The sequence below is a fragment of the Psittacula echo genome (assembly GCF_963264785.1).
Source record: "Psittacula echo genome assembly, chromosome: 2".
NCBI classification, from domain to species: domain Eukaryota; kingdom Metazoa; phylum Chordata; class Aves; order Psittaciformes; family Psittacidae; genus Psittacula; species Psittacula echo.
Genome location: NC_137737.1, coordinates 38806662 through 38831260, shown reverse-complemented (window position 1 = coordinate 38831260; position 24599 = coordinate 38806662). Strand labels below are relative to the sequence as shown.

The 24599-nt window shown below is 41.2% G+C and overlaps 2 protein-coding genes across 3 annotated transcripts in view; one reads left to right on the top strand and one right to left on the bottom strand.

Annotated features, from left to right (window-relative positions):
* Positions 1-489, bottom strand: part of STAM (signal transducing adaptor molecule) — a 37569-nt gene extending 37080 nt beyond the window's left edge. For both annotated transcript variants that reach the window (XM_080639590.1, XM_080639591.1), the window contains exon 1: positions 163-489. In XM_080639590.1, the coding sequence (XP_080495716.1) occupies positions 163-202 (40 nt within the window). In that variant the 5' untranslated portion in view covers positions 203-489. The remainder of the gene's footprint in view (positions 1-162) is intronic.
* An 11901-nt stretch (positions 490-12390) lies between these two features.
* Positions 12391-24158, top strand: HACD1 (3-hydroxyacyl-CoA dehydratase 1; the record flags this gene model as incomplete). The annotated part of the gene is made up of 7 exons (XM_080611215.1): positions 12391-12528; positions 16326-16443; positions 17687-17705; positions 17786-17874; positions 20561-20682; positions 22969-23147; positions 24076-24158. Exons 1-7 carry the CDS (start codon positions 12401-12403, stop codon positions 24156-24158), a joined length of 738 nt encoding a protein of 245 aa, XP_080467341.1. The 5' UTR covers positions 12391-12400.
* Between the last annotated feature and the right edge of the window lie 441 nt (positions 24159-24599).

Genomic DNA, 24599 nt, shown 5'->3' with positions numbered 1-24599 from the left:
CGAGGCCAGGCGGGCAACGGCGAGCCCGAGCGGTACGACAACCCGCGGGGGGCTAGAGGCAGGAGCGACGTCGGAAGGAGGCCCGGCCTCGGGGTTATCCCAGGGGGAGGCCGCGGCAGAGGGCCAGGCCGGGCCGGGCCGGGTCCCGCAGGAGCCACTCACCCACATCCTGGTCGAAAGGGTTGGTGGCGAAGAGCGGCATCGCGGGGCGAGGGGGAGCGGCGCTGCCACCCCTCCCGGCAGCGCGGCGGCGGAGAGAGAAGCTCTCGGCTGCGACAACGACTCCTCCTCCAGCTCGAGGTACCTCCGCCACTGTCTCCTCCTCCCAGGGCCGGGGAGCCAGTCCCCCGCGCGCAGCATGCTGGGAAACCGGGGAGATCCCGCTGCCGACGCCGACCGGGGCCTGGTACCCGTCGCCGGCTCCAGCCGCCGGCTTGCCCCGGAGCGCGGACCGGCGGGCGGGAGGGTCCTGGAGGCCCACTCCGCAGGTCTCCGCGGCTCGAGAGGTGCCTGGCTCTCGCCGCACTCGGCAGGTGCGGGGATTGGCGCCCTGCCTGGCCTGGCCTTGCCTGGTGCCTTGCTCCCTGAGGCACCGCCCCTAAGATCTCAGGCCGGGCAGTTAGGGCCGCTATGGAGGTTCAAAGCGGTGGTTATTTTGTCTGGTTCTGCAGAGCTTTTTCGTGCTTCCCTAGGTAGGACGTGAGTCGGTTTCGAGTCCAGACGCATTTGCTCCCTGTAGAAAATTTTCAAAGCTTCCCTATGCATCAAGCTGACAAAGTCTTTTAATTATTGATGCTGTCACACTTCTGAAGGAGGTGGCTTGACCACAAAGGTGCAGGGTGGTGGTTATGATGGCTTCTTTCACAGTATGGCAAGGGAGCCTGACCACTTCTCCATGGTTAGATGCTGCTGCAATCAGTAGCTATCAGTTCTTCACAGGGCCTTGACTATTCAAGGCTATTCAAGGCTTGACTATTCACCTGGCAGTCAGGTGAAGTTCTCGAAGACTGGAAAAAGGGGAATACAACCCCCATTTTCAAGAAGGGGAAAATGGATGACCCGGGGAATTACAGACCAGTCAGTCTCACCTCTGTGCCTGGCAAACTCTTGGAGCAGATTCTCCTGGAAGGCATGCTAAGGCACATGAAAAACAACAAAGTGGTTGGTGACAGTCAGCATGGCTTCACTAAGGGGAAATCCTGCCTGACCAATTTGGTGGCCTTCTATGATGGGGCTACAGAACTGATGGGCAGAGCAGTTGACGTCATCTACCTGGATTTGTGCAAAGCCTTTGACACTGTCCCACACGACATCCTTGTCTCTAAATTGGAGAGACATCAATTTGATGGGTGGACCACTCGGTGGATAAAGAACTGGCTGGATGGCCGCACACAAAGAGTTGTGGTCAATGGCTCGATGTCTGGCTGGAGACCAGTAACGAGTGGTGTCCCTCAGGGATGGGTGTTGGGACCGGTCTTGTTCAACATCTTTGGTGGTGACATGGACAGTGGGATTGAGTGAGCCCTCAGCAAGTTTGCCGATGACACCAAGCTGTGTGGTTCGGTTGATACGCCGGAGGGAAGGGATGCCATTCAGAGGGACCTTGACACGCTTGTGAGGTGGGCTGATGCCAACCTTATGAAGTTTAACTATGCCAAGTGCAAGGTTCTACACCTGGGTCGGAGCAATCCTAGGCACAGCTACAGGTTGGGCAGAGAAGAGATTCAGAGCAGCCCTGCAGAGAAGGACTTGGGGGTGTTGTCGATGAGAAAATGAACATGACCCAGCTTCAGTGTGCGCTCAAAGCCCAGAAAGCCAACCGTATCCTGGGCTCCATCAAAAGGAGCGCGACCAGCAGCAGGTCGAAGGAGGTGATCCTGCCCCTCTACTCTGCTCTCGTGAGACCTCACTTGGAGTATTGTGTGCAGTTCTGGTGTCCTCAACATAAAAAGGACATGGAACTGTTGGAACAAGTCCAGAGGAGGGCCACAAGGATGATCAGGGGACTGGAGCACCTCCCGTATGAAGACAGGCTGAGAAAGTTGGGGCTGTTCAGCCTGGAGAAGAGAAGGCTGCGTGGAGACCTCATAGCAGCCTTCCAGTATCTGAAGGGGGCCTACAAGGATGCTGGGGATGGACTATTCATCAGGGACTGTAGTGACAGAACAAGGGGTAATGGGTTAAAACTTAAACAGGAGAAGTTTAGATTGTCTATAAGGGGGAAGTTCTTTACTGTGAGGTTGGTGAGGCACTGGAATGGGTTGCCCAGGGAGGTCGTGAATGCTCCGTCCTTGGCAGTGTTCAAGGCCAGGTTGGATGAGGCCTTGGGTGACATGGTTTAGTGTGAGGTGTCCCTGCCCATGGCAGGGGGGTTGGAGCTAGATGATCTTAAGGTCCTTTCCAACCCTAACTATTCTATAATTCTATGATTCTCTGATTCTGTGGCCTTTGGTTGTATCTCGCTACTTTGCTTTGTACAACCATCTTGTTGGCTCCAGTGGGGTGTGCCCCATAATAGCAACTTGACTTGTTGAATATGACACGTTCTGCCTATTTCAGCTGTTACATAAAAACCTACTCATTGTCCCTAAGGACTTTTTATACTATTTAATTACTCTGAACTAGTTGGATCACTAATCAAGCAAAAGAGAGCACATGCACACAAGTGAGGCGCATCTTAAAGAGCAATATGGCCACACCAGAAGAGTGCAAACCAAAAAAAGGTGCTACTGCTGTTAGCAGTGCAGAAGCACTAGATGCAATCAATAGAACTAACCATGCTCAATAATGAATGTGATTGCATGCATCAGGCAGAGTTCTGACACATCCAATGAAAACTAAACACCAAGCCTCTTCCCACAGGGATTTACAGTCACTATCCACTTCCTTACTTTACTAAATTTTTTTCCACAGCCTCCAGTTTTGCTTCTTTCCTCTTCTACAGCAACAGTTTTCAGCAGCTGATGCAGGTCAGCAGTGATCTATTGCTTAGGACTATTTTTATGGAATTGCGTATTTTCTTTGGATTCTGCCTCAATTCAACGGCATCTGCTAGATACTGTCAGAGGATGCTTTACCTCCTCACCATTCATCAGCCCCCATTATGTTCACAAAAGACATATGGTAGATGTTCTCAGAGCCTGTTTTATCTCTTCTCGATAGGTTAAAAAAGGAATTGTAAGAATACTTTCAAAACAGGCAGAGCTTTTGTGCAGTAGTCCTGCAGTAAGAGCAAATAAGAGATGTGGGGAACTATGGTTTCAGACTGTCTTCAGCCTGAAAGGATTCCCACTCAACTTTACTTCCCAGGCAACATCCTACTCAACATTTTGAAAAAGGTGACTCTATACTCAAGGAGCATTACGGAACTCTGTAGTTGTCCTGGGTTCAGCAGTAGCAGTCATTTTTCTCCTTCTTAGTAGCTGGAGCAGTGCTGTGTTTTTAGACTTTCAGCCTGGGAACAACGCTGATAACACTGATGTTTTTAGTGTTGCTCAGTAATGTTTACTCTGACCGAGGACTTTCTGAGTCTCATGCTCTGCCAGGGAGGAGGGGAAGCAGGGAGGAATCAGAGACAGGACACCTGATCCAAACTAACTAAAGAGTTATTCTATACCACAGCACGTCATGCCCAGTATATAAACTGGGGGCAGTTACCCAGAAGGGTTAGATCGCTGCTCGGTTGAGCTGGGTGTCAGGGTGTCAGTCGGCGTGTGGTGAGCGGTTATATTCTCTTCCCTTGTTATTTCCCTTATCATTATTATTACAGGTGGTAGCAGTAGTGGTTTGTGTTATACCTTAGTTACTGGACTGTGCTTATCTCAACCCGTGAGAGTTACATTCTTTCAATTCTCCTCCCCATCCCTCCAGGAGCAGGGGGAGGAAGGGGTGGCAGTGAGAGAGCAGCTGTTTGCCTGACTGAGTTTAAACCATGACAGTAGTCATAGCTCAAGTTTCTGTAACAATCTTTTTTCTGTCACAGTGTGAAGTACAGGAGTCCTTTGAATACTCTGTATTATATCATAGAATCATAGAATCATAGAATACTTAGGGTTGGAAAGGACCTTGAGATCATGTAGTTCCAACCCCCCTGCCATGGGCAGGGACACCCCACACTAAACCATGTCACCCAAGGCTCTGTCCAACCTGGCCTTGAACACCGCCAAGGATGGAGCATGGCTAAAGCATTCTTTCATAGTGCAGCAAAGCGTGGTGGTTAGAGCACTCATCCACCAAGTGTGGGGTTTGCCCTCTCAGACACAGGTGACTATCGAAACCAGCTTTTCTACTTTATGTGTGAGTTGTACGACGAGTATACTATTAAAAAAAAGGTGTGTTAAGCTTCCTTTGTTGGATGTAGTTCAGAATGTTTTTATTATTTCCTACTGCATTTGAAATGGGACTTTGGTTGCCTAAGTTAGCTATCTAAAAGTAAGAAATCTAGTTAAAAGGTACAGTGCATCTAATTTCGAGGTAACTACAGCTGATAGAGAATGTAGCAACGCTGCACTCCCTGTGCCCACAACTATGTGCTGCCACCACATTTCTCATACTAGATTTGGAATTTGATCCAATTAATTTGTGGCTGCACAATCAGCTGATGCAGCTGAAAACCACCTCACTGCAGAAAGTTCCCTGTTGGATCATGTCAATTATCTGACTCACCTTGCCATTAAACAGCAGCAAGTGAAGAGGCAGGAAGGCATGGCTGGGGACTGTACTTCACTGGCCTGGGTCAAGAAAAATTGGCCTGGCCTGGGGATAGCTCATCTGTTCTATTTCAGACCTCATTCTGAAGATGGCCTCTGCAACAGACTTGACTCTATTGATTTCCTAAAGGAGCTTAACCAACAGTTGTCTGACTTAGGGCTTGTCTCCAGACAGTGTTAAAGCAAGTTTTAAGTAGGGTGGTTTTTAGCAATATGTGCTACTTTTGTCCAAAGTAAACAGCCTCACGTGATCAGTAAGGACACTTCTTTCTTTGCACACTTCATTTTTTACCATAATACCATTGTTTAGATATTGCTGAGAGATAAAAGACATGTATTCAATTGCCAGTGCAACTCACTTCCTGGATTTTAAAAAATGTGACATACTTCTGAATTTGCTTAAGTAACTTCAATTTTGTTGATAATTTATAATATATTTTATATTTTTTTTTAATTATGACAAGGGTTTACCCCTACCAAGGTTAATTACAGACTCTGATGATATACAATGATTCATTTTTATATAGTCTTCTGGTACGAAAGAGTAGTTAGATACAGAAGCTTATAAATTACAATCTTCTAGAGAAGTTCTGAAATTTTTTACAGTCCCTCAGCTGACACATATCTGCATTAGACAAGCATATTTCTTAAAGAGGAAGACAAAAACATTATGGCCATGGAGGGGAAGGCCACTGCACTTCCAGTTCACTGCTGGACTACTACACTTGGCATAGCAATTTTTTTTTAGGACATATTAGTTTGGTACCTGCTGTGCTGTAAAGATAAGGTGTATAACTCCAAAAAGTCAGGCCAGTACACTTCTAACAAGGAGGGAGATATGAAGACCAATGTTGCCTCAGGGATCAGTCACACTGACCTCTATTTTAACTGCTTTTTCATTACAGTTCACTGTGTACAGTGCTTTCAAAACTGGAAGCTGGGCAGAAAAGAAAATCAAAGGAAAAGAAGAAGGTTCAGAACAGAGAAAGTGCCAGCAGTCCATTTAATCACAGCTTTTGTCTTTGACAGGGCAAGTACAAGATGTTTTAGATTGCATACAAGATGCTGTAATGCATAACAATACAATGATACGACTGAGAAAACATTTATCCCAGTCACAGGTCACATGTAAATGTTCTAAGTACTGGAGTATAGTGATTTACTTCCCATCTATAATCTTACTGTACATGTCCTAGAATTTTGCAAGTGTCCAAGTTACATGGCTTCCTTACAGTATTCATACTCTTTATTATATAAAGAGATTATATGAAACATCAGTACAGTAAGTCTGATGTCCTCTCTTATACAAGAAGTCAGACTAAAATTATTTAATTGCCCTTTTTGGCCTTGATATTTATGAAGTATGCAGGTAGAATTATATGAAGTATATAGCTGGAATTCTCTCAAATCCATGTAACTTTAGAACTAGGCAAGTATTCAAATAATAAACTTTATAGAAAAATTCATTTTGCCCTTACCACATTAAAAATTGTAATGTGCAGCTTTCTAGTTGATATTCGCATATATAGATGTCAGTAGAAAGGGTTTATATCTTCCTCAGTCTTTCTGTATTCAAGGCAGTACTTGCAAACCAACTCACATGAAGTAATCATAGAATCATAGAATAGTTAGGGTTGGAAAGGACCTTCAGATCATCTATTTCCAACCCCCCTGCCATGGGTAGGGACACCCCACACTAAACCATGTCACCCAAGGCCTCATCCAACCTGGTCTTGAACACCGCCAAGGATGGAGCACTCACGATCTCCCTGGGCAACCCATTCCAGTGCCTCACCAACCTCACAGTAAAGAACTTCCCCCTTATAGACAATCTAAACTTCTCCTGTTTAAGTTTTAACCCATTACCCCTTGTTCTGTCACTACAGTCCCTGATGAATAGTCCATCCCCAGCATCCTTGTAGGCCCTCTTCAGATACTGGAAGGCTGCTAGGACGTCTCCACACAGCCTTCTCTTCTCCAGGCTGAACAGCCCCAACTTTCTCAGCCTGTCTTCATACGGGAGGTGCTCCAGTCCCCTGATCATCCTTGTGGCCCTCCTCTGGACTTGTTCCAACAGTTCCATGTCCTTTTTATGTTGAGGACACCAGAACTGCACACAATACTCCAAGTGAGGTCTCACGAGAGCAGAGTAGAGGGGCAGGATCACCTCCTTCGACCTGCTGCTGGTCGCGCTCCTTTTGATGGAGCCCAGGATACGGTTGGCTTTCTGGGCTGCGAGTGCACACTGAAGCCGGCTCGTGTTCATTTTCTCATCTACAACACCCCTAAGTCCTTCTCCACAAGGCTGCTCTGAATGTCTTCTCTGCCCAATACTTCATATGTTTAGACTGCAGTTTTGTTAAATGATTTTGGATGACAAGTCAAACACAAACATAGGCTTATACCATTTGCTTTAGTAAGCTTACAGTGATGTATGGTGATAGAGCTGTAAGAAGCAGATAATCTGGAAGCTGCTGGAACCTCTGAGTGCCTGGCCTTCCCTGGGGATTCTGGCAGGAGCATCCTGCTTGCCAGCTTCCTGATGCTGCCATGGGAAACCACTTGTCCTAGTGCTTTTTTTGGCATGAACACCTGTTCTCAACATGGCCAAACGGACTGCACCCAATATGGTCAGTTTTTCTTGCTGATAACTCTGACCAGTTTTCAACCAATGATGAGGTTTCTTTTCTAAGAAGGAAAATAGAAATACTTCCACTGACCTTACTGGGAGTTAGATTGGAACACTACTCCCTTGATAAAGAGTCCTTCTTAACTCAAGTCCTTGAAATAAGACTAAATAACAAACAAAGATTATGCGTGCTCTGAAACTAATAATGGAAAAAGTGTCTTCCACAGAGATTGTAGTGCTCATAGAAACAAGCTACCACTGAAATACACTGAAAATCAGAAGGTATTTTTAGTATTATTGAAGCGTGCTTTGTGAAATCCTGTGAAAAATATGCCTGATATCTATTGTCAAGGTTGCAAATCTTTATTTATGAAAAATATGACATTTATTACATAATATTGGGAAGGGGGTTTAAGAATATCTTATGCTAGCATTTTATTTTAATGTGTACTTAATTTTATTCACATGAACAGTACTATTTAAGTTAATGGTGCTAATTTTAAGTTTTGAGCTTTTTGCATACGTATCTGTAGAATTAGAACATGAGAGTGGAGTTAGCTTCCTGATACGGTCAGTCTGCTCAATGAGCAAAGGTGCTGGCTGCACAGATGTCAATCTGTGGGACTGGTCTATACATAAATCTATCCAAGGTAGCAAATGTAACATAATATCAGGTTGCTTGAACTGTGCTATAGTGTAAAATATCCCATCAATAAAATAATTATTGTACAGAGTCAAATTATTATAGCAAAAAGCACGTTGAGTTTGGGTAAACCAAACCAGATAAGCAATACAGTCATCTCCCTTTAACATGTGTATGTCCTTCAACATTGCAGTTTGGGTTATAGTTCTGCTTCTGAAGAGACTTAAATAGAACAATACATAAGGGCGTCTCAAACTAGTGCTTCTCAGAACATAAAATACATATACCAGTGCTTTTCAGATGTATAGAATCAGTAGTTCTCATACAAAGACTTCTAAGTATTCACACCAGACTTTCTGTATTTTTACAACAGAAATATAAACTTGCACTTCAGCCTGTGTTCATGGCACCTGTTTTGCATTGCTGAAGACTGAACTGTACAGTCAGGGGCTTAATATGAATCATTTATCTTGCAGTGGTAGTGCAAAACTACAGCTGCTTCAGATGTGCCAGACACAAAGACATCTTCTAGTTCTTCCCAAAAGATTTATTCAACCCACTCTATACCATGTCTTTTGAATGCATTTTCTGCCCTGTTCTTATAGTAAATAAAATAATAGATAACCACACCTGAATGAATGCAAAAAAGTGTGTAAACAATGTGTTGTTCAATTTAGACCCAGCTAAATTCTGTTTACTTACATTTATCCTTGAATACCTCACTGATTACTACATACCATAAACCTAAAATAGTGTGCAAGTACTATATATGTCTGTTGTCTAAACACTTTGTTCTTGCAAAGTGTGTTGGGAACATTAAGTGAAGACATGGCAGAAGAACAAGCAAAATTCAAGTCGTTAATTTTTTTAACACATTTACCTTCCTCAGGATTTTAAATCATCTGTCATTTAACTGTTCTGAAGTATAAAGGCAATCTCATGATTCTGCAGGGCTCATAGTAAGTAATTCTTGCAGCATTTCATAACCTTCCCCTGGGATAGTGGAGCTGGTAGGTCATTATATAATTTTCAGCATGCTACAACTTTTCATTTCATAGAAATGTTCCTATATTGGATAGGTAAATTTTGTAACAACAACAAAATCATTAAAGAACACTGCATGAGAACATAATTCTCATAAAAGCTTCACCTTATATTTCTGGAAATAGATTGGAAATAAACCACATTCATATTTCAAAGGTATTGAATAGCTACTTGTGCAATGGGCACCTAGAAGATAAAGATACGTCAATAATATCAATCATGAAGCAGGCCAGGAAAACAGCTTCTTTCTGCAATAACAGTATAGCAATGTTGATGGTTTGGAATTAGAGTGAATAAAGGAGAACTGCCTCTGAAAATTGAGAATGAATATGAAGCATAATGATGTGCTCACCTACAGTACAAAAGACCTTGATCTGACTGCCTTAGAATTTATTGGGGAGGTTGGTTTCAGACTGTACTTAAGTAACAGCAAAGTTGAGCTAAATTGATGAGCCAGTCATAACTGATTTTAAAAAGATGATTTAGGTAATGCAATAAATGCATAGGCTTATTTAGTTCCATTAATTACATTTCTATATGTAGACGAAATCTGTCCTATGAATCATAAGGTGCTAGCCAAAGCTGAAATATCAGCTGAAATAATTTTGCCACTATAGAAGCACAGTATGTCTAATTAAGCACAGATACTGTACTTAATGCTTTGGAAATAGCTGACATTTTATCAAATCTAAATAAAAATCTTATCGTGATTCAGAAAATACAGATTAGTAAACCACAGATGTATACATGGTAAATGATTAAAAGAATAACAACAGAAAACTTATGTAAAGGAAATTACATTTCAACCAATATACTGCAATTCCTAGAACATGTAACTACAAAAACAGATTAAAACAAAATTACCTACACAACAAACACATTTTGAAAAAGCTGATGAAAAATGATCACACAGGAACTACCAAGGGTATGAATTAGTTGTGGATTAAGGAACAAAATATTCCCATGGATCGAAACATGGGAAACAGAAGCTAAGAGCAAGTTTTCTTTATTATGGCAAAAATAAAGCAGTTGGGTGTTTATGAAAGTTCTGTAATAAGCTTCGTACTTAATACATTCATAAGTGGTTGGGAAATGCAGACAAGTGTGGGATGGCAAAACTTGCAAATGAACCAAAATGTTTAGTTTATTCGAATCCAAAAAGGATTATGAGGATATTTAGAGATTTCTCATCAATTGAGTGAATGGGTATTGTGATAGCAATAGAAATTGCATGCTCCTACATAAAAACCACAATGTTTAAGCAAAGCCATTGAGCTACTTAGCCTCACTAATAAGTTCTTAATTGACTAAATCAATTGAAGACAAATCATCATTACAGATAATTTGTGCATCCAAAATCAGTAAGTTTGAGCAAATAAATAGTGGGAAGGAAAGTAATGCAGAATCCCAATGAGAATATATCAAACTTCAAAAGATTCCATGCAAAAGCATGGAAAACATCCAAGGAGGGATTTAAAATGAACAATGTTTACTTCAGAAAGCAAAAAGGATTTGTTTCCTCAAATCTGCTTTTGAAGAATTTCAAGAGATAAATGTAAAGGATATCTAAAAGTATTTAAAAAATCACAACTAATACTAAGAACCAGGATCAGGTCATGCCTTCCTCCATGTATCATGATCTAAAATTAGAAAGTCTTCATTAGTTGTCATAAGTTGGCAAATTCAAATGAAACAAAAAACACTTTACACATACTAGATGGTTTATTTCTGATACCCATTTCAACAAACACTGCATTAGCAAAGCCAAGAAGCCAGAAAGGTTTGAAAAGTGAAATTTGAGTGGAAAAAAGGTGTTAAGATAGCAGAAATGCCCAGCATTAAAATAGCAAATATAGAAAATATTTTGAAAGCTACAGAGTTTCAACCATTTTACAACTGTAGCATTGAGATGAAATTTAGGCTCAGATTATCCCATATTTGCTCAGTAGATAGTTTCTTGCACTTTCCTCTGAAGCCCAAGGTTGGCAAAACTTCTTAATTAGGTCATTCAATCCTGTGTGTAAATTGTTTTGTCCGGATTTTCTAACTATATGATTCCCAAACTAGGTTATGTTTAAGACTACTTGAACATGAAAAGCATCTGTGTATATATAATATTGGTACTTTGTATAATCTTACTAGCATATACATGGTGCTGTTTTGCCAAGTACTCATTTTGCTGTTGCCAGTGGGTGTGTATTTTGAGGATGACAGCTGAACATCTGCTTGTGTGCTCTGGTGAGGAGAGGGAGAGAGACCAAGTTTTTGTGTGGCACATCTACTATCTTTTACCTTTGCCCGTGAACCAAGACCATCTAGGTTTTTTTTAACACCGAGATGACCTACGCCACTCTAAAGTAGGTAGATTTTGACTCTTGAAATCTTTTAGGACTGAAAAAGTAGCACTTCAAAGACATATTCTGACCTATTTCTGGAATTCATCTGTTTGTGCATGTTGATGTTTGAGATGTTCGGGCTGAGTGGTCATGGTCACCATGCTTAACTGTGGAAATGAGGAGCCCGAGGATACATGTACGCTTCCCAAAGTAGTGAACAGCATCCCAAGGTTAGTGCAGTCAGAGCCAGATGTCAGGATGGCGGGTGCAGGCTGCACCTTTGAAGAGCCACATCACAACAGTGTAGCTCAGGCTTAGGCTGCCAGCCCTTCCGCAGCCAGTCCCAGCAATGCTCCTTGTGCATGTGCACGGGCAGCAGGTTTAAGAGACAACATGCATATTCAAATGTCATCCTTCAGTCAGCCAGCTGGGATATCTTCGGGACCTAGGAAGACATTTCCCCCCATCTCGGGGTGGGCCTTAGTCCTCCGTGTTAATTGAGCATGGTATTTAAGGAGACCTAACAGACTGGAAGGTGTCCTGTCCCCGAGGTCGCCCTGGCAGGTAACTGTTGGTCCTCTGCCCCTCCAGGTGGGGGCTTGGGCATATTCCTACCAGTCGGTCTCCAGCTATACTCCCAGATGTTCAACCTCAGACGCACATCTGTGTTTCCAAGAGCTGCGGTATTTTCTGTGTCTTTCCTGACCGTGGGCTATGCCTGCCTGTTGGTCCCCAGCAAGGCAGGAGACGCGGCACCAATCCACAAGGGGCTTCCTCAATGCACCAACAGTACCGTGACTCCTGGGGATCGCGTGTTGAGGGCCGCGGCCGGGGCCCTGCCCACCGGGGAGCCCCTGCAGGGAGGAGGAGGGAGGAGCGCTGCGCCATGTGAGCGGCTGGCGGCAGGCAGCGGCCCCCGAAGAAGACAGATGGGGTGAGGGACAGCGCGAAGTCCGGCTGTCAGCGCGGCCTCAGCCCCGCCGCGGAGGGAGCCCCTCCTCCCCGCGGGTGTGCGCCTTGCTGCCGGGACGGCGAGACCATGGCGTCCAGCGAGGAGGACGGAGGCGGCAACGGCGCGATGGAGGAGAAGGAGAGCGGCAAGACGAGGAGGCTGGGAGCCCTGGCCACGGCCTGGCTCATCTTCTACAACATCGCCATGACCGCGGGGTAAGCGGCCACGAGCATGCAGGGGGCCGGCAGCGCGGCGCCTCAGTGGCAGCTCGGGGCGGCGGGAGCCGGGTGCGGGGGGGCTGAGGCGAGGCGGGGTCCCGGGCAGCCCCGGCGGGGCCGGGGGTGCGGGGGAGCCGCGGGGAGCGGGGCTAGCCCTCGCCTGTCGGGCATTGCCTAATACGGTGCAGCGCTGCCAGCCGCCAGCGCGTCACCCCGAGCCCGCCGCAGAGGTTAAGTATAGCCGGGACTGGAATGCCGGGCGGGGGAGCTGCGCGGACCGCGTCCCACTGCACCGCCGCCCGCTTCCGGGCCGGCCCCCGCGCGTCGCCGGGAGCGGGGACGCCAAAGTGCCCCTCGGTGTCCCAGAGGCTGCGGGCGCGGAGGGGCGCTGGGGCTCTGCCGGGCTGATCCTGGTGGGCTGATCCGAGTGTGAGCTCCCGCCCCGGGCTGCCGTGCGGGGCGACTCCTTCAGGTCCGTGAGCCCTGGGTCAGGGAGAGCAGAGTCCGCGATGGCTCTGTTCCGTCGCCGGCCACGCAGGGATGGGCAGCGGGGAGAGCTGTACAGCCCCGGGGCTCGCCTTAGCCAGTGCTTCTTACAGCCGTGCTCTGCTGTGAGGAAAGTGGGTACTGAATGGTAAGAGCACTCGGGTTTATGCCGTTTGTGCTTGAAGCACATTTTTTCACTTGAAAATATGTCCGGGTCACGATCTCTCGAGGGGGAAAAAAACCCTCAAGCTACTGATTTCCACACGCATAAAAGAAAACTAAGAACAAACAGTTTTATAACTTGGAGGGTGACATTCATCACAAGAACAGTTTTACCTTAGTTACCAGTGGATGAACTCTGCCCTTTGAATCCCATAGAGCAAAACTGATATGCTGCAGTTGAAGCAGGAGGTCAAGCATCAATGCAGAAAGCCAGGAATACGATCGTAATCTGCTCAGTAGCATCTGTGAGTCTTGAGCATGTACTCAAGTCCATTTGTACACTGCACCAGCGCCTGACTTTTGAAAAGTGCTTTTACCCAATGTAATTACTCTTTTTCTAGCTGGCAGGTTAATGTTACCTCATTGAATTCCCAGCCTCGTGCTCCATGCGTGAATTTGCTAATGAACGCTGACTCTTGCCACTGACTTCTATATATCTGTAGAAGATTATCGAACCATATTTGTTTTGACCTTAGGTGCTGGTTCAGAATCTCCCACTTCGTCTCCCCCATCTTCCAGTAATGTCAGAAGGGATTAAGACATGCAGAATTGCATATTTTATGTTGAAACAGAGAAATAAGAGATAAAAGCAAATTCTTACCATCTTTTATGGCTACAATTTAGAAGAAAAATAAACACTTGAATTAGAGCAATATTTGGCAGGGGCACTGCATGGGATAAATAAGTAACAAGTGCAGTGTTTGTCCAGAGAGTGTAATACAGCAAAGTGTTTCTAGAATTTTAACAAACTAATATACAATTGCACGTTAACAACCACTGTAATAAAAACTGTGGCTTCACTTTCTTTCTAATAAAGGTTTAAGGTACGAAAAGGACAGGTCAGTACCCAGTTACAGATCAGTACCCAATCTTACTGAAAGTCCCAAATGGAAATGCTATGTTCATTATGGAAAGTGTTTTCCATTTCCCAGTGATGTGCAATACTGAGTACAAGAGCTTTCCTGAGACCCAAAGTCAAAGACACTGGCAACTAAAGAAATCAGTTTACAGAAATTCATGTCCAAATAAAAATTTATTTAAGAAAAATGTATTTGCAGTCTCTTAGCTTCTGAATGTAGTCCAAGATTACTTCTGTTTGCTACCCTTTTGCGACAGAATGAGATGCAGAAAATGCCTTGTTAGGTTAGATGTATTATGACTTCCTGGGCTAGGGCTGGGACAAGAGCTGTTGCTGTCACCGTTCGTACTGCCAGCTGCATGTAAACTCACTGTCACCTTCCTCTTGTCAAACACTTCACTAGAAAACATGGCAGCTTTACTGTGACGGACTAACACTGGTATTCCAATAATTCCTTGTTTCCACAGTGGTGGATTGCAAACTCATATTAATGCACTCAAATTATTAATGCACTCAGATTTAAAATCTGTTATAAAATCTAGGTAACACTCATGGGGGCAAATTTTGGAGCTCAGGCAGATCAGATTCACGGGCTTAAAGTAGAAAGGATCAAGGAGGGGAATGGTTCCTTCCATGTGGGGAAGCCTGACTAACTCTATGTGAGTTTGAAATGCTGTCATGAAGTGTTAGAATGGACCATGCCAAGTGACAGCGTAGCAGAGGCCACCGTGTGTAAGCATTAAGGGACTGATACTGAAGTACATGCCATCCGAGGTGAACAGAGGGCTGTCATGATCCACGCGACTCTCATGCCATTACAGCATAGCAGGTCTGACTGAAGATCAGTATTTCCTTGAGCCCTGTTTCTGATAGTAGCTAATACCTTGTGCTTACAGAAGGGTATAAGAACAGGAGATGTGTTAAATATTTATCCGAATGTTTATATAAACATTTATCTGAATGTTTATGTGCTCTCTCAATCTGTCTCTGAGTATTTCTCAGCATCCTTCCTAGAGCTTCGTGTAGAGTGAAAGCAATGAGTAATTGCTCCTAATATCATCAGACAAGAAGTTAAGATAGAGTTATTGTAATTTTTGTATCTTTAACTCTTAAAATAGCCATCCATAGCAGTGGATATGCCTGTAACTCTGTATTTAAGAATTTTTTGTACTTTCTTTGTCTGTGTGCATCAAAACCTGAAATTTCAAGGCATCTAGCTAGCATGATGTTTGTAAGAATGTGCTATAGCTCTGCATTAAGGATGGAATATATAGTGTGCCATTTTGAAAATCTTAATTATATGAACATGAGTTAATTATGTGGAAGGAATTGCATATGCCTTAGGTTATTGTTCTGGGTCCGTCTGGGCTGGGTGGTGGGGATCAACTCACCACCATTTAGAAGGCTGGGGTTTTTTTGGTCTGTTTTCATCTGAGATCTCAATGTAAGTTTTCTATTAAATTCCAGACTGAGCAAAAGATGCTGTTACTTTCTTTCACATTGGACAGGTTTTCAGTTGGGTCATTGATCAGTTTCCTTCCAAAAAAAAAAAAAATCTGCAAGCACCATCAAATGTGCTAGTTAAATATACCTGCCTCTGGAAGCCACGAGCACAGAGCACTCATCCTTCAGCACTTTGTAGTCTGGTTTTCAAAGATGAGTTCTCAACACTTTTGAAAACTGAATCATAATGGTGACTTTAGTTGTACAGTCACAAACAGAAGCATGCGGATCACTAGTAGTTCCGACAATTGTGAGCTGGGGTGTCATGAAAAATGTAAAAATGATGTGCATAGGTTCCAGTCCTTTCCTTGTATGTACCTATGACCCATAACAGTAGATTCAGTGCCGTGTTCATCACATATTTTACAATAACTAATTTACAGTAGAGATGAATGAGGATTTAATAGTAAAAATATGTAGTCACTGCTAGTGAAAACTCTGATGGACCCATGGTTTCTGAGGGGTTCTCATCATCATTTCAGGTCAATCCTCTGAAGGTAAACAAGTCATTCTCTGCCCTTCTCCAGTTAAAGAGATGAGTGTAATGTTTACATAACATTATATAATATTTATGTCTAAAGATATTTTTAATGAACTTCTAAGAGCACTGACAAGTGAAGAACCAAAGATATTATGTGAAGAAAATATTCTACTAACTTATTTAAGCTGGATGGATATTTTTAGAATTCTAATTTGAAATGTATCCATTCTCTTTCTTTTGTAGGTGGCTGGTGTTAGGTATTGCCATGGTGCGGTTTTATATACAGAAAGGAACACATAGAGGCTTATTCAGAAGCGTTCAAAAGACACTTAAATTTTTCCAGACATTTGCTTTGCTTGAGGTAAATCTTAAACATAAGTTTGCTTTGCTGGATGCTGCATATCATAGGCAAAACACATTTTTAACCTGGATTTAACATCAAAATATTATATTAGTAATTAAAGTCTGTTTAAATTTATTTATTTAATGAAGGCTTTTTGAGGAGGCAAGGTAAATTGAAACAAATGGGTACGCTTTTTCAAATTGAATTATTTCTTTAAAACAAATACTGCCTGAGAACTGCTTTGATTTGAGAGTCTTTGACTCAAAAGGCAAAATCTCTGAAGGCATTCCAGTCATCAGATCAACCTTCTAGTGTAGTAGATAGCTTGTGTCCACCTCCATTCCTTATACTGGACTCATTATCCTTCTGTGCCTTTCCTGCTTCTGCTTGTTTCCAGACTTGATCACGTATAATCCATTCCAATAGGGTCTGTGCAGTTGTGCAAAGTATTCTTTAAATAATATGACTTTTGCTAACAATGCTCTAGTGGTCTCAGTTTTATGGTACATCTGAGAATGAAACTGTTGGGTGTATTGAGCACTTACAGTTCTTTCCCAGGCACAACAAAGAGTGCCTATCTGCATTTTAACTTTTTTTCCTCAGTCTGTCTACTACATGTACTGTATTCAAGCATAATAGTTCAAGCAACTATTAAAATCATGTGGTCAGCTCTATATAGGCTGTTACGCTATTAAGCTTTCACAGCAAGTAATTCTACTCAAATCTGTCAAAATAATGAAAAGAACTCTACTTGCTAATCATTACTGAAAATACAATAAAAATGCAATACAATACAAAGAAAATACAATGAATCCGAAGCTTCATTGCTGCCATTGGCAAAATTATAATAACGTTATTAATCTGTAATGAATACAGAACATTTTAAAATTGCTATGCTTTCAGCATCCCTTATGTGACTCCCTCCACACTGTCCTGTAAAATTATTCTTTGAATAAGATAATGGAAGGGAAGCTTACTAGTTCAGAAAGTAAATGCTTTGTAAGTATTTAAATATATAATATATACAGTTAATTAGGAAAATAAATCTCTTTTATATGTTTGCACACAGATACTGAGCCCATCACAGCACTGGTTGCCAGAGCTCTGATGTGTGTTTCTTTTCAAGGTTGCTAGTTGAAAACAATAAAAAACAGTTCTTCAGAATTAAGCCTAGGTTTATATTAACATCAAAAGACCATGTTTATAGGGTAGATAGTGACATACTGTACATCAGTAACCTCTAACTTATTTTTATTTACAGGTAGTCCACTGTGCAGTTGGTGAGTTCTTTGTTTAGTTTCTCTTGGAACTACTTAAAATGTGAATTTTGGAGCAGAGATAACATGTTTCTCTTTTTAAGGAATAGTTCGCACGTCTGTGCTTGTGACTGGGGTCCAAGTGAGTTCAAGAATCTTCATGGTGTGGTTCATTGCACACAGTATAAAACAGGTATGTGCGTGAGCAAGTCGTGTTTTGATTGGTTTTAAGAAGAAGCTATTAATACAGTTCTCATTTCATAAGGAACGCCAATTTAAAAGTTAATTACATTCCTACAGAGAATACTTACATACTTGAGTGTGATTTTGGAAGTTGGGGTTACAGGATTTTATGTGCTTCTACCCAAGAGACTGAGCCTGGGTCTCATCTATGAGTCAGCACTGTCTTCAGCATTGTGCTGGCTGTGGTCTGCCTAAGTGAGATTGATGGCTACTATGACTATTTACCAAAAAATCTACCACACTGTAAACAGTTCCCTTTCGAAAACTTTAATTAGCACTTACTGAATTAATCTAAATAAAAATGTGCCTTAAATTAAATTTACCTGGATAAACGTGGTTGTGATTTTGCAGTTTATTTTAGGAACCATCTCAAGATTTTAATGTTATGGTTATATTAACATTTGATGGCATGCATACTGCATTTTTTTTCATTAAAGATGTATCAAGTTGTCCAGCATTCCACAGTGACACTTAAGGTCTTGTCTAAATAAATTATGAGAGTTTATTTGCTTGGCTGTAGGTGATTATTGTAAGTCTAGTGATTCATTAGCAGAATAAAACAAGCAGACTGCTTACAGCTAGTAGATAGGATATCAGTTCAGTGTCTGAAGTCTGCCTTCTGTGAAAGGCATGTAAGAACTAAGTGATGGATTTTGAGTCTGTGTTCCTGAATTTCCTTAAACTTGAAAAGCTGAGCCATTAAACTGTCTCACCAGCAGATGGCATATGCCTTTCTGTTGGTGGAATATTATAGCATCTGCCTCAGTTGTCAAATCCCTTTGTTTCAGTTCAGAGAAGACTCGTTTTATGCACTTCATCTTTTCCTTTACTGCTGCTTTTCTTAACAAGGAATAGGCTTTTCATGGCTTTTTTTTTTTTTTTTTCTGGTAAGCTAAGTGTTTTCATTTTTTTTGTAAGGGAGAATGTCTCAAAGATTAACACGTTTTTTATATTGAACGTTTACATGAATGCTGAAATATAGCACTGCATTTTGCCATTTTGTTATTATCGACAGTGGATTAAATCTTTAGCAGCATATCCAGTCATTTCTTTTGTTTCCTCTATTTTCAGTACAGTAGGTCAATCTGTGTCCAAGAAAAAAATACACCTGAACGTATGTCTGACTGTATTTCACAATGTTATTGCTTAGCAGGCATGAATGTTCAGGGTCACCTTAGGTGCTGAGAGGCGTGTTAGTGATAATAGCCAGACCCAGATCTCTCTACTTGACTGGAGCTTTGCAAGGCAACAGATAGGAATTCTCTGCATACTTATTTGAAGCTCTTCTGCTTGGATTTAGCACTGTGACATGAATCCATGTTTGGGTTATCAATGTTTGTCTCTAATCGCATGACGTTAAGAACAATCTAATTCTGTCTTTACCTTTGCTTTTTTGTTTGGACATCTTTGCATTTCTATTTGAGAGTTTGGTGGTATTTTTATACCACCTTCTCTTTTGTGATGTTGGCAAGATCCTTTCACTAAAAGTGTACTTTCTTTGACTGACACATTGAGGGTGCGATTTTATGAGCTGATGAGCACTTACAGTTCTTCTTGACTTTTGACAGAGTTGTGGATTTTCAGCATTTTTTAGATGCATTTTATGCATCTTTGTCGCCGTGTTTCATTTTATTTAAAACAATAATTTCCCTTTTTTGAAATCTTAACAAAACTTGTGTTACTTTATTTTATTTCACAGACATCCCTGGAGCTTTTCAGCCTTCAGGCATGGAAGTGTATTACAAAATTCCTCCCCTTTTAAAGAAAAGAAAATTACTTGCGTGTAATTCTTCTTCTCAGAAGGTAGTGTTTGTAATAGATCCCCATGTGCCTTCTTCATATTTGGGGACTTCTGTTTATTTGTTCCTTAGAGTGAAAAAGAACCAATGTTTTGAAACAGCAGAGGGATGTGCTACCTACTGATGAGGCAGTTTAATGACTCAGAACATAATCTTAAATGGAATTGTTGAGTGAGTTTACCCGAAGCTCCTGATGTACCAACTAATCTTCATTTAGTGATCCATCTGTGTTCCAGCTCCTTAACTATCCTACAGCTCCCTGAAGTCTGCCAAATTCCATCTCCTGTGGCCAAGTTCCAGTTAGTAGATTATACTAAGGAGTTCCTTTTGTCTAAGTTTTCCTGGAGACATGCATTATCTGGTGAAAGATAAAAAGGAAGAGAAACTCCAGGAGACAGAGTAGTGAAAGGCAGAATAGGTAAAAACTGACTGTGAAAGGAGCATATCTTCTGTAGCATTGTTTTCTTTTTGCAGTTTTGGGGAGTACTAAAATAATCGAGTAAATCAGCCACAAATAAAAAGAGAGAGGCAGATAGCATAGTGAAAATGAAGGTAGAAAATAAAGAGGAGGAGTATGCTTAATTACAGAAGTGTGTATTTTGATATTTGCATAATGGATAAAGATTGCTCATTTTGCAAAATGCTTGTATATTAGTAAATGCATATGATAAAGAACGGTACATGCTAATGGTTTCAGCATATCACTATATGCCAAAATATTCTTTCTTTACAAGATGTTAGTTCTGTTCCATGTATCTTAAACAGAAGTCTGTTAACAGTTTGCACAGAAAAGAAGCTTAAGGATGAAGAAAGTGTTGGTTCTTTATACTTCTGCAGATCCAGAATGAGGAGAGCGTTATCCTTTTTCTGGTCGTATGGACTGTGACAGAGGTTACTCGATATTCCTTCTACACATTCAACCTGCTCAACCATTTGCCATACTTCATTAAATGGGCCAGGTGGAGATGTCTTGCACTTCAGTTTCTCATGGTTCTGTGCATGTTAGTTTCACGCATGCTGAGCTAATACACAGCAGAGCAGATGTTTGAGCTTTGGTTATGTGTCAGCAGAGTGAAGTTGGTTGCTTTCTGTACTGGGATCATTGTTACTTGGTTTAAAATGTTAATATTTTAGCTGAAATTTCGGGTGTCATTTGTTCTTTGCTTTCTGTGTCTCATGGTTTGAACTCTGTTTTCATTTACTTTTTTTTTCTTTTTTCTTCTATCTTTGGAGCCATCTTTTAACTTACATTATGACTCCTCAAGATGCTTTTGAATACAATACCCCAGATTAAGTACCTGTGCTAGTCTTTGTGGATTTCAGATCTTTGAAAATGTGGGAGTTGTTGTCACTCAATATGTATGCGTATTATTACTGTATGAGAAGTTCTGCTTTATCAGAGGTTTTTTCTTGTATCCATGTAGTGAAGCTAAATACTGATTTAGTTCAGCCCACATAGAAAGTGTGTTCCATATCAAAACTGTTTTAATGTTGAAGCATACTTATGTTTGGTCACTAGATCACATATTACAGAGACTGCATGTTTATCAGGAGACTTAACTGGAAGAGTAGTAGTATCTGTAGTCATTATTTGAAAAATATCTGTAAGACAGACAAAATTACACTGTTACAAGGAAAATCTCTAACCTACATTCAGCACGATTGGTTCTTATTTAAAAGCGTGTTTGTCTATTGTCCTTTATTTTTATTTTCTAGATAATGCAGTTCTAATGCTTCTAATGCACTTCTTTGATATGTCTGATATTTATGTCCATTGCTATAATACATTGTCTTTTTGCTAATAGGCTTGGTTATGTTTAAGCACTAAATGGTAAACTTAAAAATAATCAGGTCTGGTTTCATTAATATTTTTTTGTGTAGGCTTCAGAAAGAGAAATGCATTCAGAAAGTACTACATTGACAGATACACAGTTTGCCATCAAGTCAGTGTGTCTTTGAGTGACAGATTTTTTGCTTCCTTATAATGGACAATAGGGAAAGCTGACATTCTCCCAGCAGAGAAATGTGGTGAAATATCCTATAAACAAAACATTTGAGAGTGTATTATCTTTTCATAGAGTCCAAAACACCCCATCGAGATTTACAGATAATCAAACAGCACAACTGAGCATAAAGTCAGTACTCCAAGGGAGCTGGAAATTTCTGATCTTTAGCTATAATTGTGAAAGATATCTGTTGTTAGTGGAATAAGTATGCTCTAGATTTTTTTTGGAATTTTCACTTTGGGGTTGTTGGCTTTTTTTCTTCATTGCATAAAGACAAACTGTGTGTAGGTTATGCCACCGGTTCTTTTTTATACCTCCGCTATCTGTTCTCTGACCTGTGAGTCCTCTAAGCCCATTTGCTCCTAGAAGGGTTTCATGTCTGGTTGCTGCTGTCTGGATCCAGTGCACACTGTACCTTTCTGTCTGTGCGACAGCTCTCATTGCTGTTCCCTGCATGAATTCGAGAGCTGTTCCTGAAGAGAAACTGCATCTCCATGGTACACTATGCCTAAGGACAGCATAAACCCTATTGGTTGCGTTTTTCATTTTATCACCACCTATGTGGCCTCTGGCATTCCAACCACATTTTCTTTATACTGAAAACCTTCAACTTTCATTTGAACATCTTTTTCACATTTTAAAATGGACCTGATGGGTTTCTGACACTCTCATTTTCTTTTGTTGTTTTTTTTTTTCCATTTCCATTAGTGGTAAATATAGTATTATTTGGATTTACCATGTGGCAGTGGGTAAAACAGGCTTCTAATGTTTCTCAACATTTTCATTATCTTCAAAGAGATAACAATACATAGACCCAGTGTGTGTATACTGTGACAACGATATATAGGATCATCTGAATTTGGAGTCTGGTCCTGGTCAGAGTCCTGTCAGTGACAACAGGAGCAAGACCAGAAAATTTTTAGAAAAGACATTATTGCAGACTACACATTTGTGGAGTTTTTACTTTTCGGTATTAGACATACAAACGTTCTGATACTTCACTGTTTTTAAATAAAAGGACTGAGGAATGCATTCTCTGTAAACCTAAGTGGTGCTATCCAGAGTAACTGAAACTGGTATTCTGTGCCAAGTCAGGATGTGCACCTTGATTTTGGTGCAGGATCTACTGTAATACATTGCTGTGCCACTAATAATAGCTAGAGGAAATTTTAAATTCATGGAGTGTTTCTCACAAGTTGTTTTTTGGTTTTTTGGGTTTCTGTTTTGTTTTTAATGCAGATACAACTTTTTTATCGTTTTGTATCCTGCTGGAGTTGCAGGTGAACTGCTAACCATATATGCTGCTTTACCCTATGTGAAGAAAACAGGAATGTTTTCACTGAGACTTCCCAACAAATACAATGTCTCCTTTGACTACTATTACTTCCTTATTGTTGTCATGTTCTCCTATGTGCCATGTAAGTATTACTTAACTATAGTAATGCTAACAACATAATAATCAATTATCATCAATGCTGGAAACAGTTCCTTCAGAACAGTACTTCTGGATACCAGAAGTCACAGATCCATCGGCTATAACTAGAGCTAAAATTAGAGAGACTATGTCTTTTACTTCCAGTGTTATTTCCACTGGTACCTAAGCAGTATTGACAAGGAGAAAGCAACCTGATTCAAATGTAGCACCATGAACAGGGCTAAACCAAATATAATAAGGAAAATATAATATTTTAGATAATCTGGACAGTGAAGCTGGAAAGATGAGAGATTAGGGAGAGGCATTAAGAAGCAGGAAGATTGAAGTTTCAAGGGTCTGTGATCTGCATCCATAAAAGATATTCATTTAAGAGGTTGACCTTGAACGTAGACTTCCACAGTATGCACTCACAATGATTTTTTTTGTCACAAGAAATCATGAAGGTCAATGGGAGAGATTTATGTGAGTAAAAGATGTCCTAAGCTATCATAACGTACAGTTTTGCAATTGTGTGTATAACTTCATGCTTCAGGAATAAATCCAATTTTCTATTCATTAAATATAAGGATCAAATCTATCAGCAGGACAGTAATGTAATAGATTATAGAGGGCCTGGAGAGAGGGAGCTCCTCACCTCAGACTTCACAAATAGGGTAAATCTGTATCCTCCTTAGTCTTGATGAAAACATGCTTATCTTAGCACGTATTTGAAACTTCATGCGCTGCCAGAAAGTGGTTAAGTCTTGTTTATACAAAGAAAATGTTGGAGGGAAGTTCCTTGAACATGGGGTGTACATTCTGCAGTGTGCCATAATTTTTCCCCAGTTCATCATTATGCAAAATTTTATTTTTCTGTTATTTGAGCTGTGATTTTTGTAATCTAATTTTTTTTCTTTTGTGCTTTGATCAAGTGTTTCCACAACTCTACTTCCACATGCTGCGGCAAAGAAGAAGGATGCTTCATGGAGAAGTGATTGTGGAAAAGGACGATTGAATCAAGCTGTGTAACTATGGTGCTTTTAATGGAAAAAAAAAGAGGGTAAAAAACCAAAACTTCCTGTGATTTTTCTGAGTCCAAGTTTTAAAACATGGAGCAAGAATAAACAACTGTGCATCAAATAGCATGGACTGTATTATTTTTACAATTAATACATCTTCAGACTTACATTTTCATCCTTGGTACCCTTTGATTTTTATTTGTTCATTTCTTCATTCAAATTATTATCTTATTTTCAATAGGTTGACAAATAGCTTTAAGAATTGGAATGGCAAGCTGATGTGCTTTTTGTTCTGAAAGTTCTGTTATGACCTGTAGTCATCATCAAAAACAGAAGGAGAGTTGATAAGTTGTACTGAAAGTCAGTCTTCTGGAAAACAGGACATCAATTAGGTAATGATGTTTTTCACAGACTGAGTGGCTTAAATGTTATTTAAG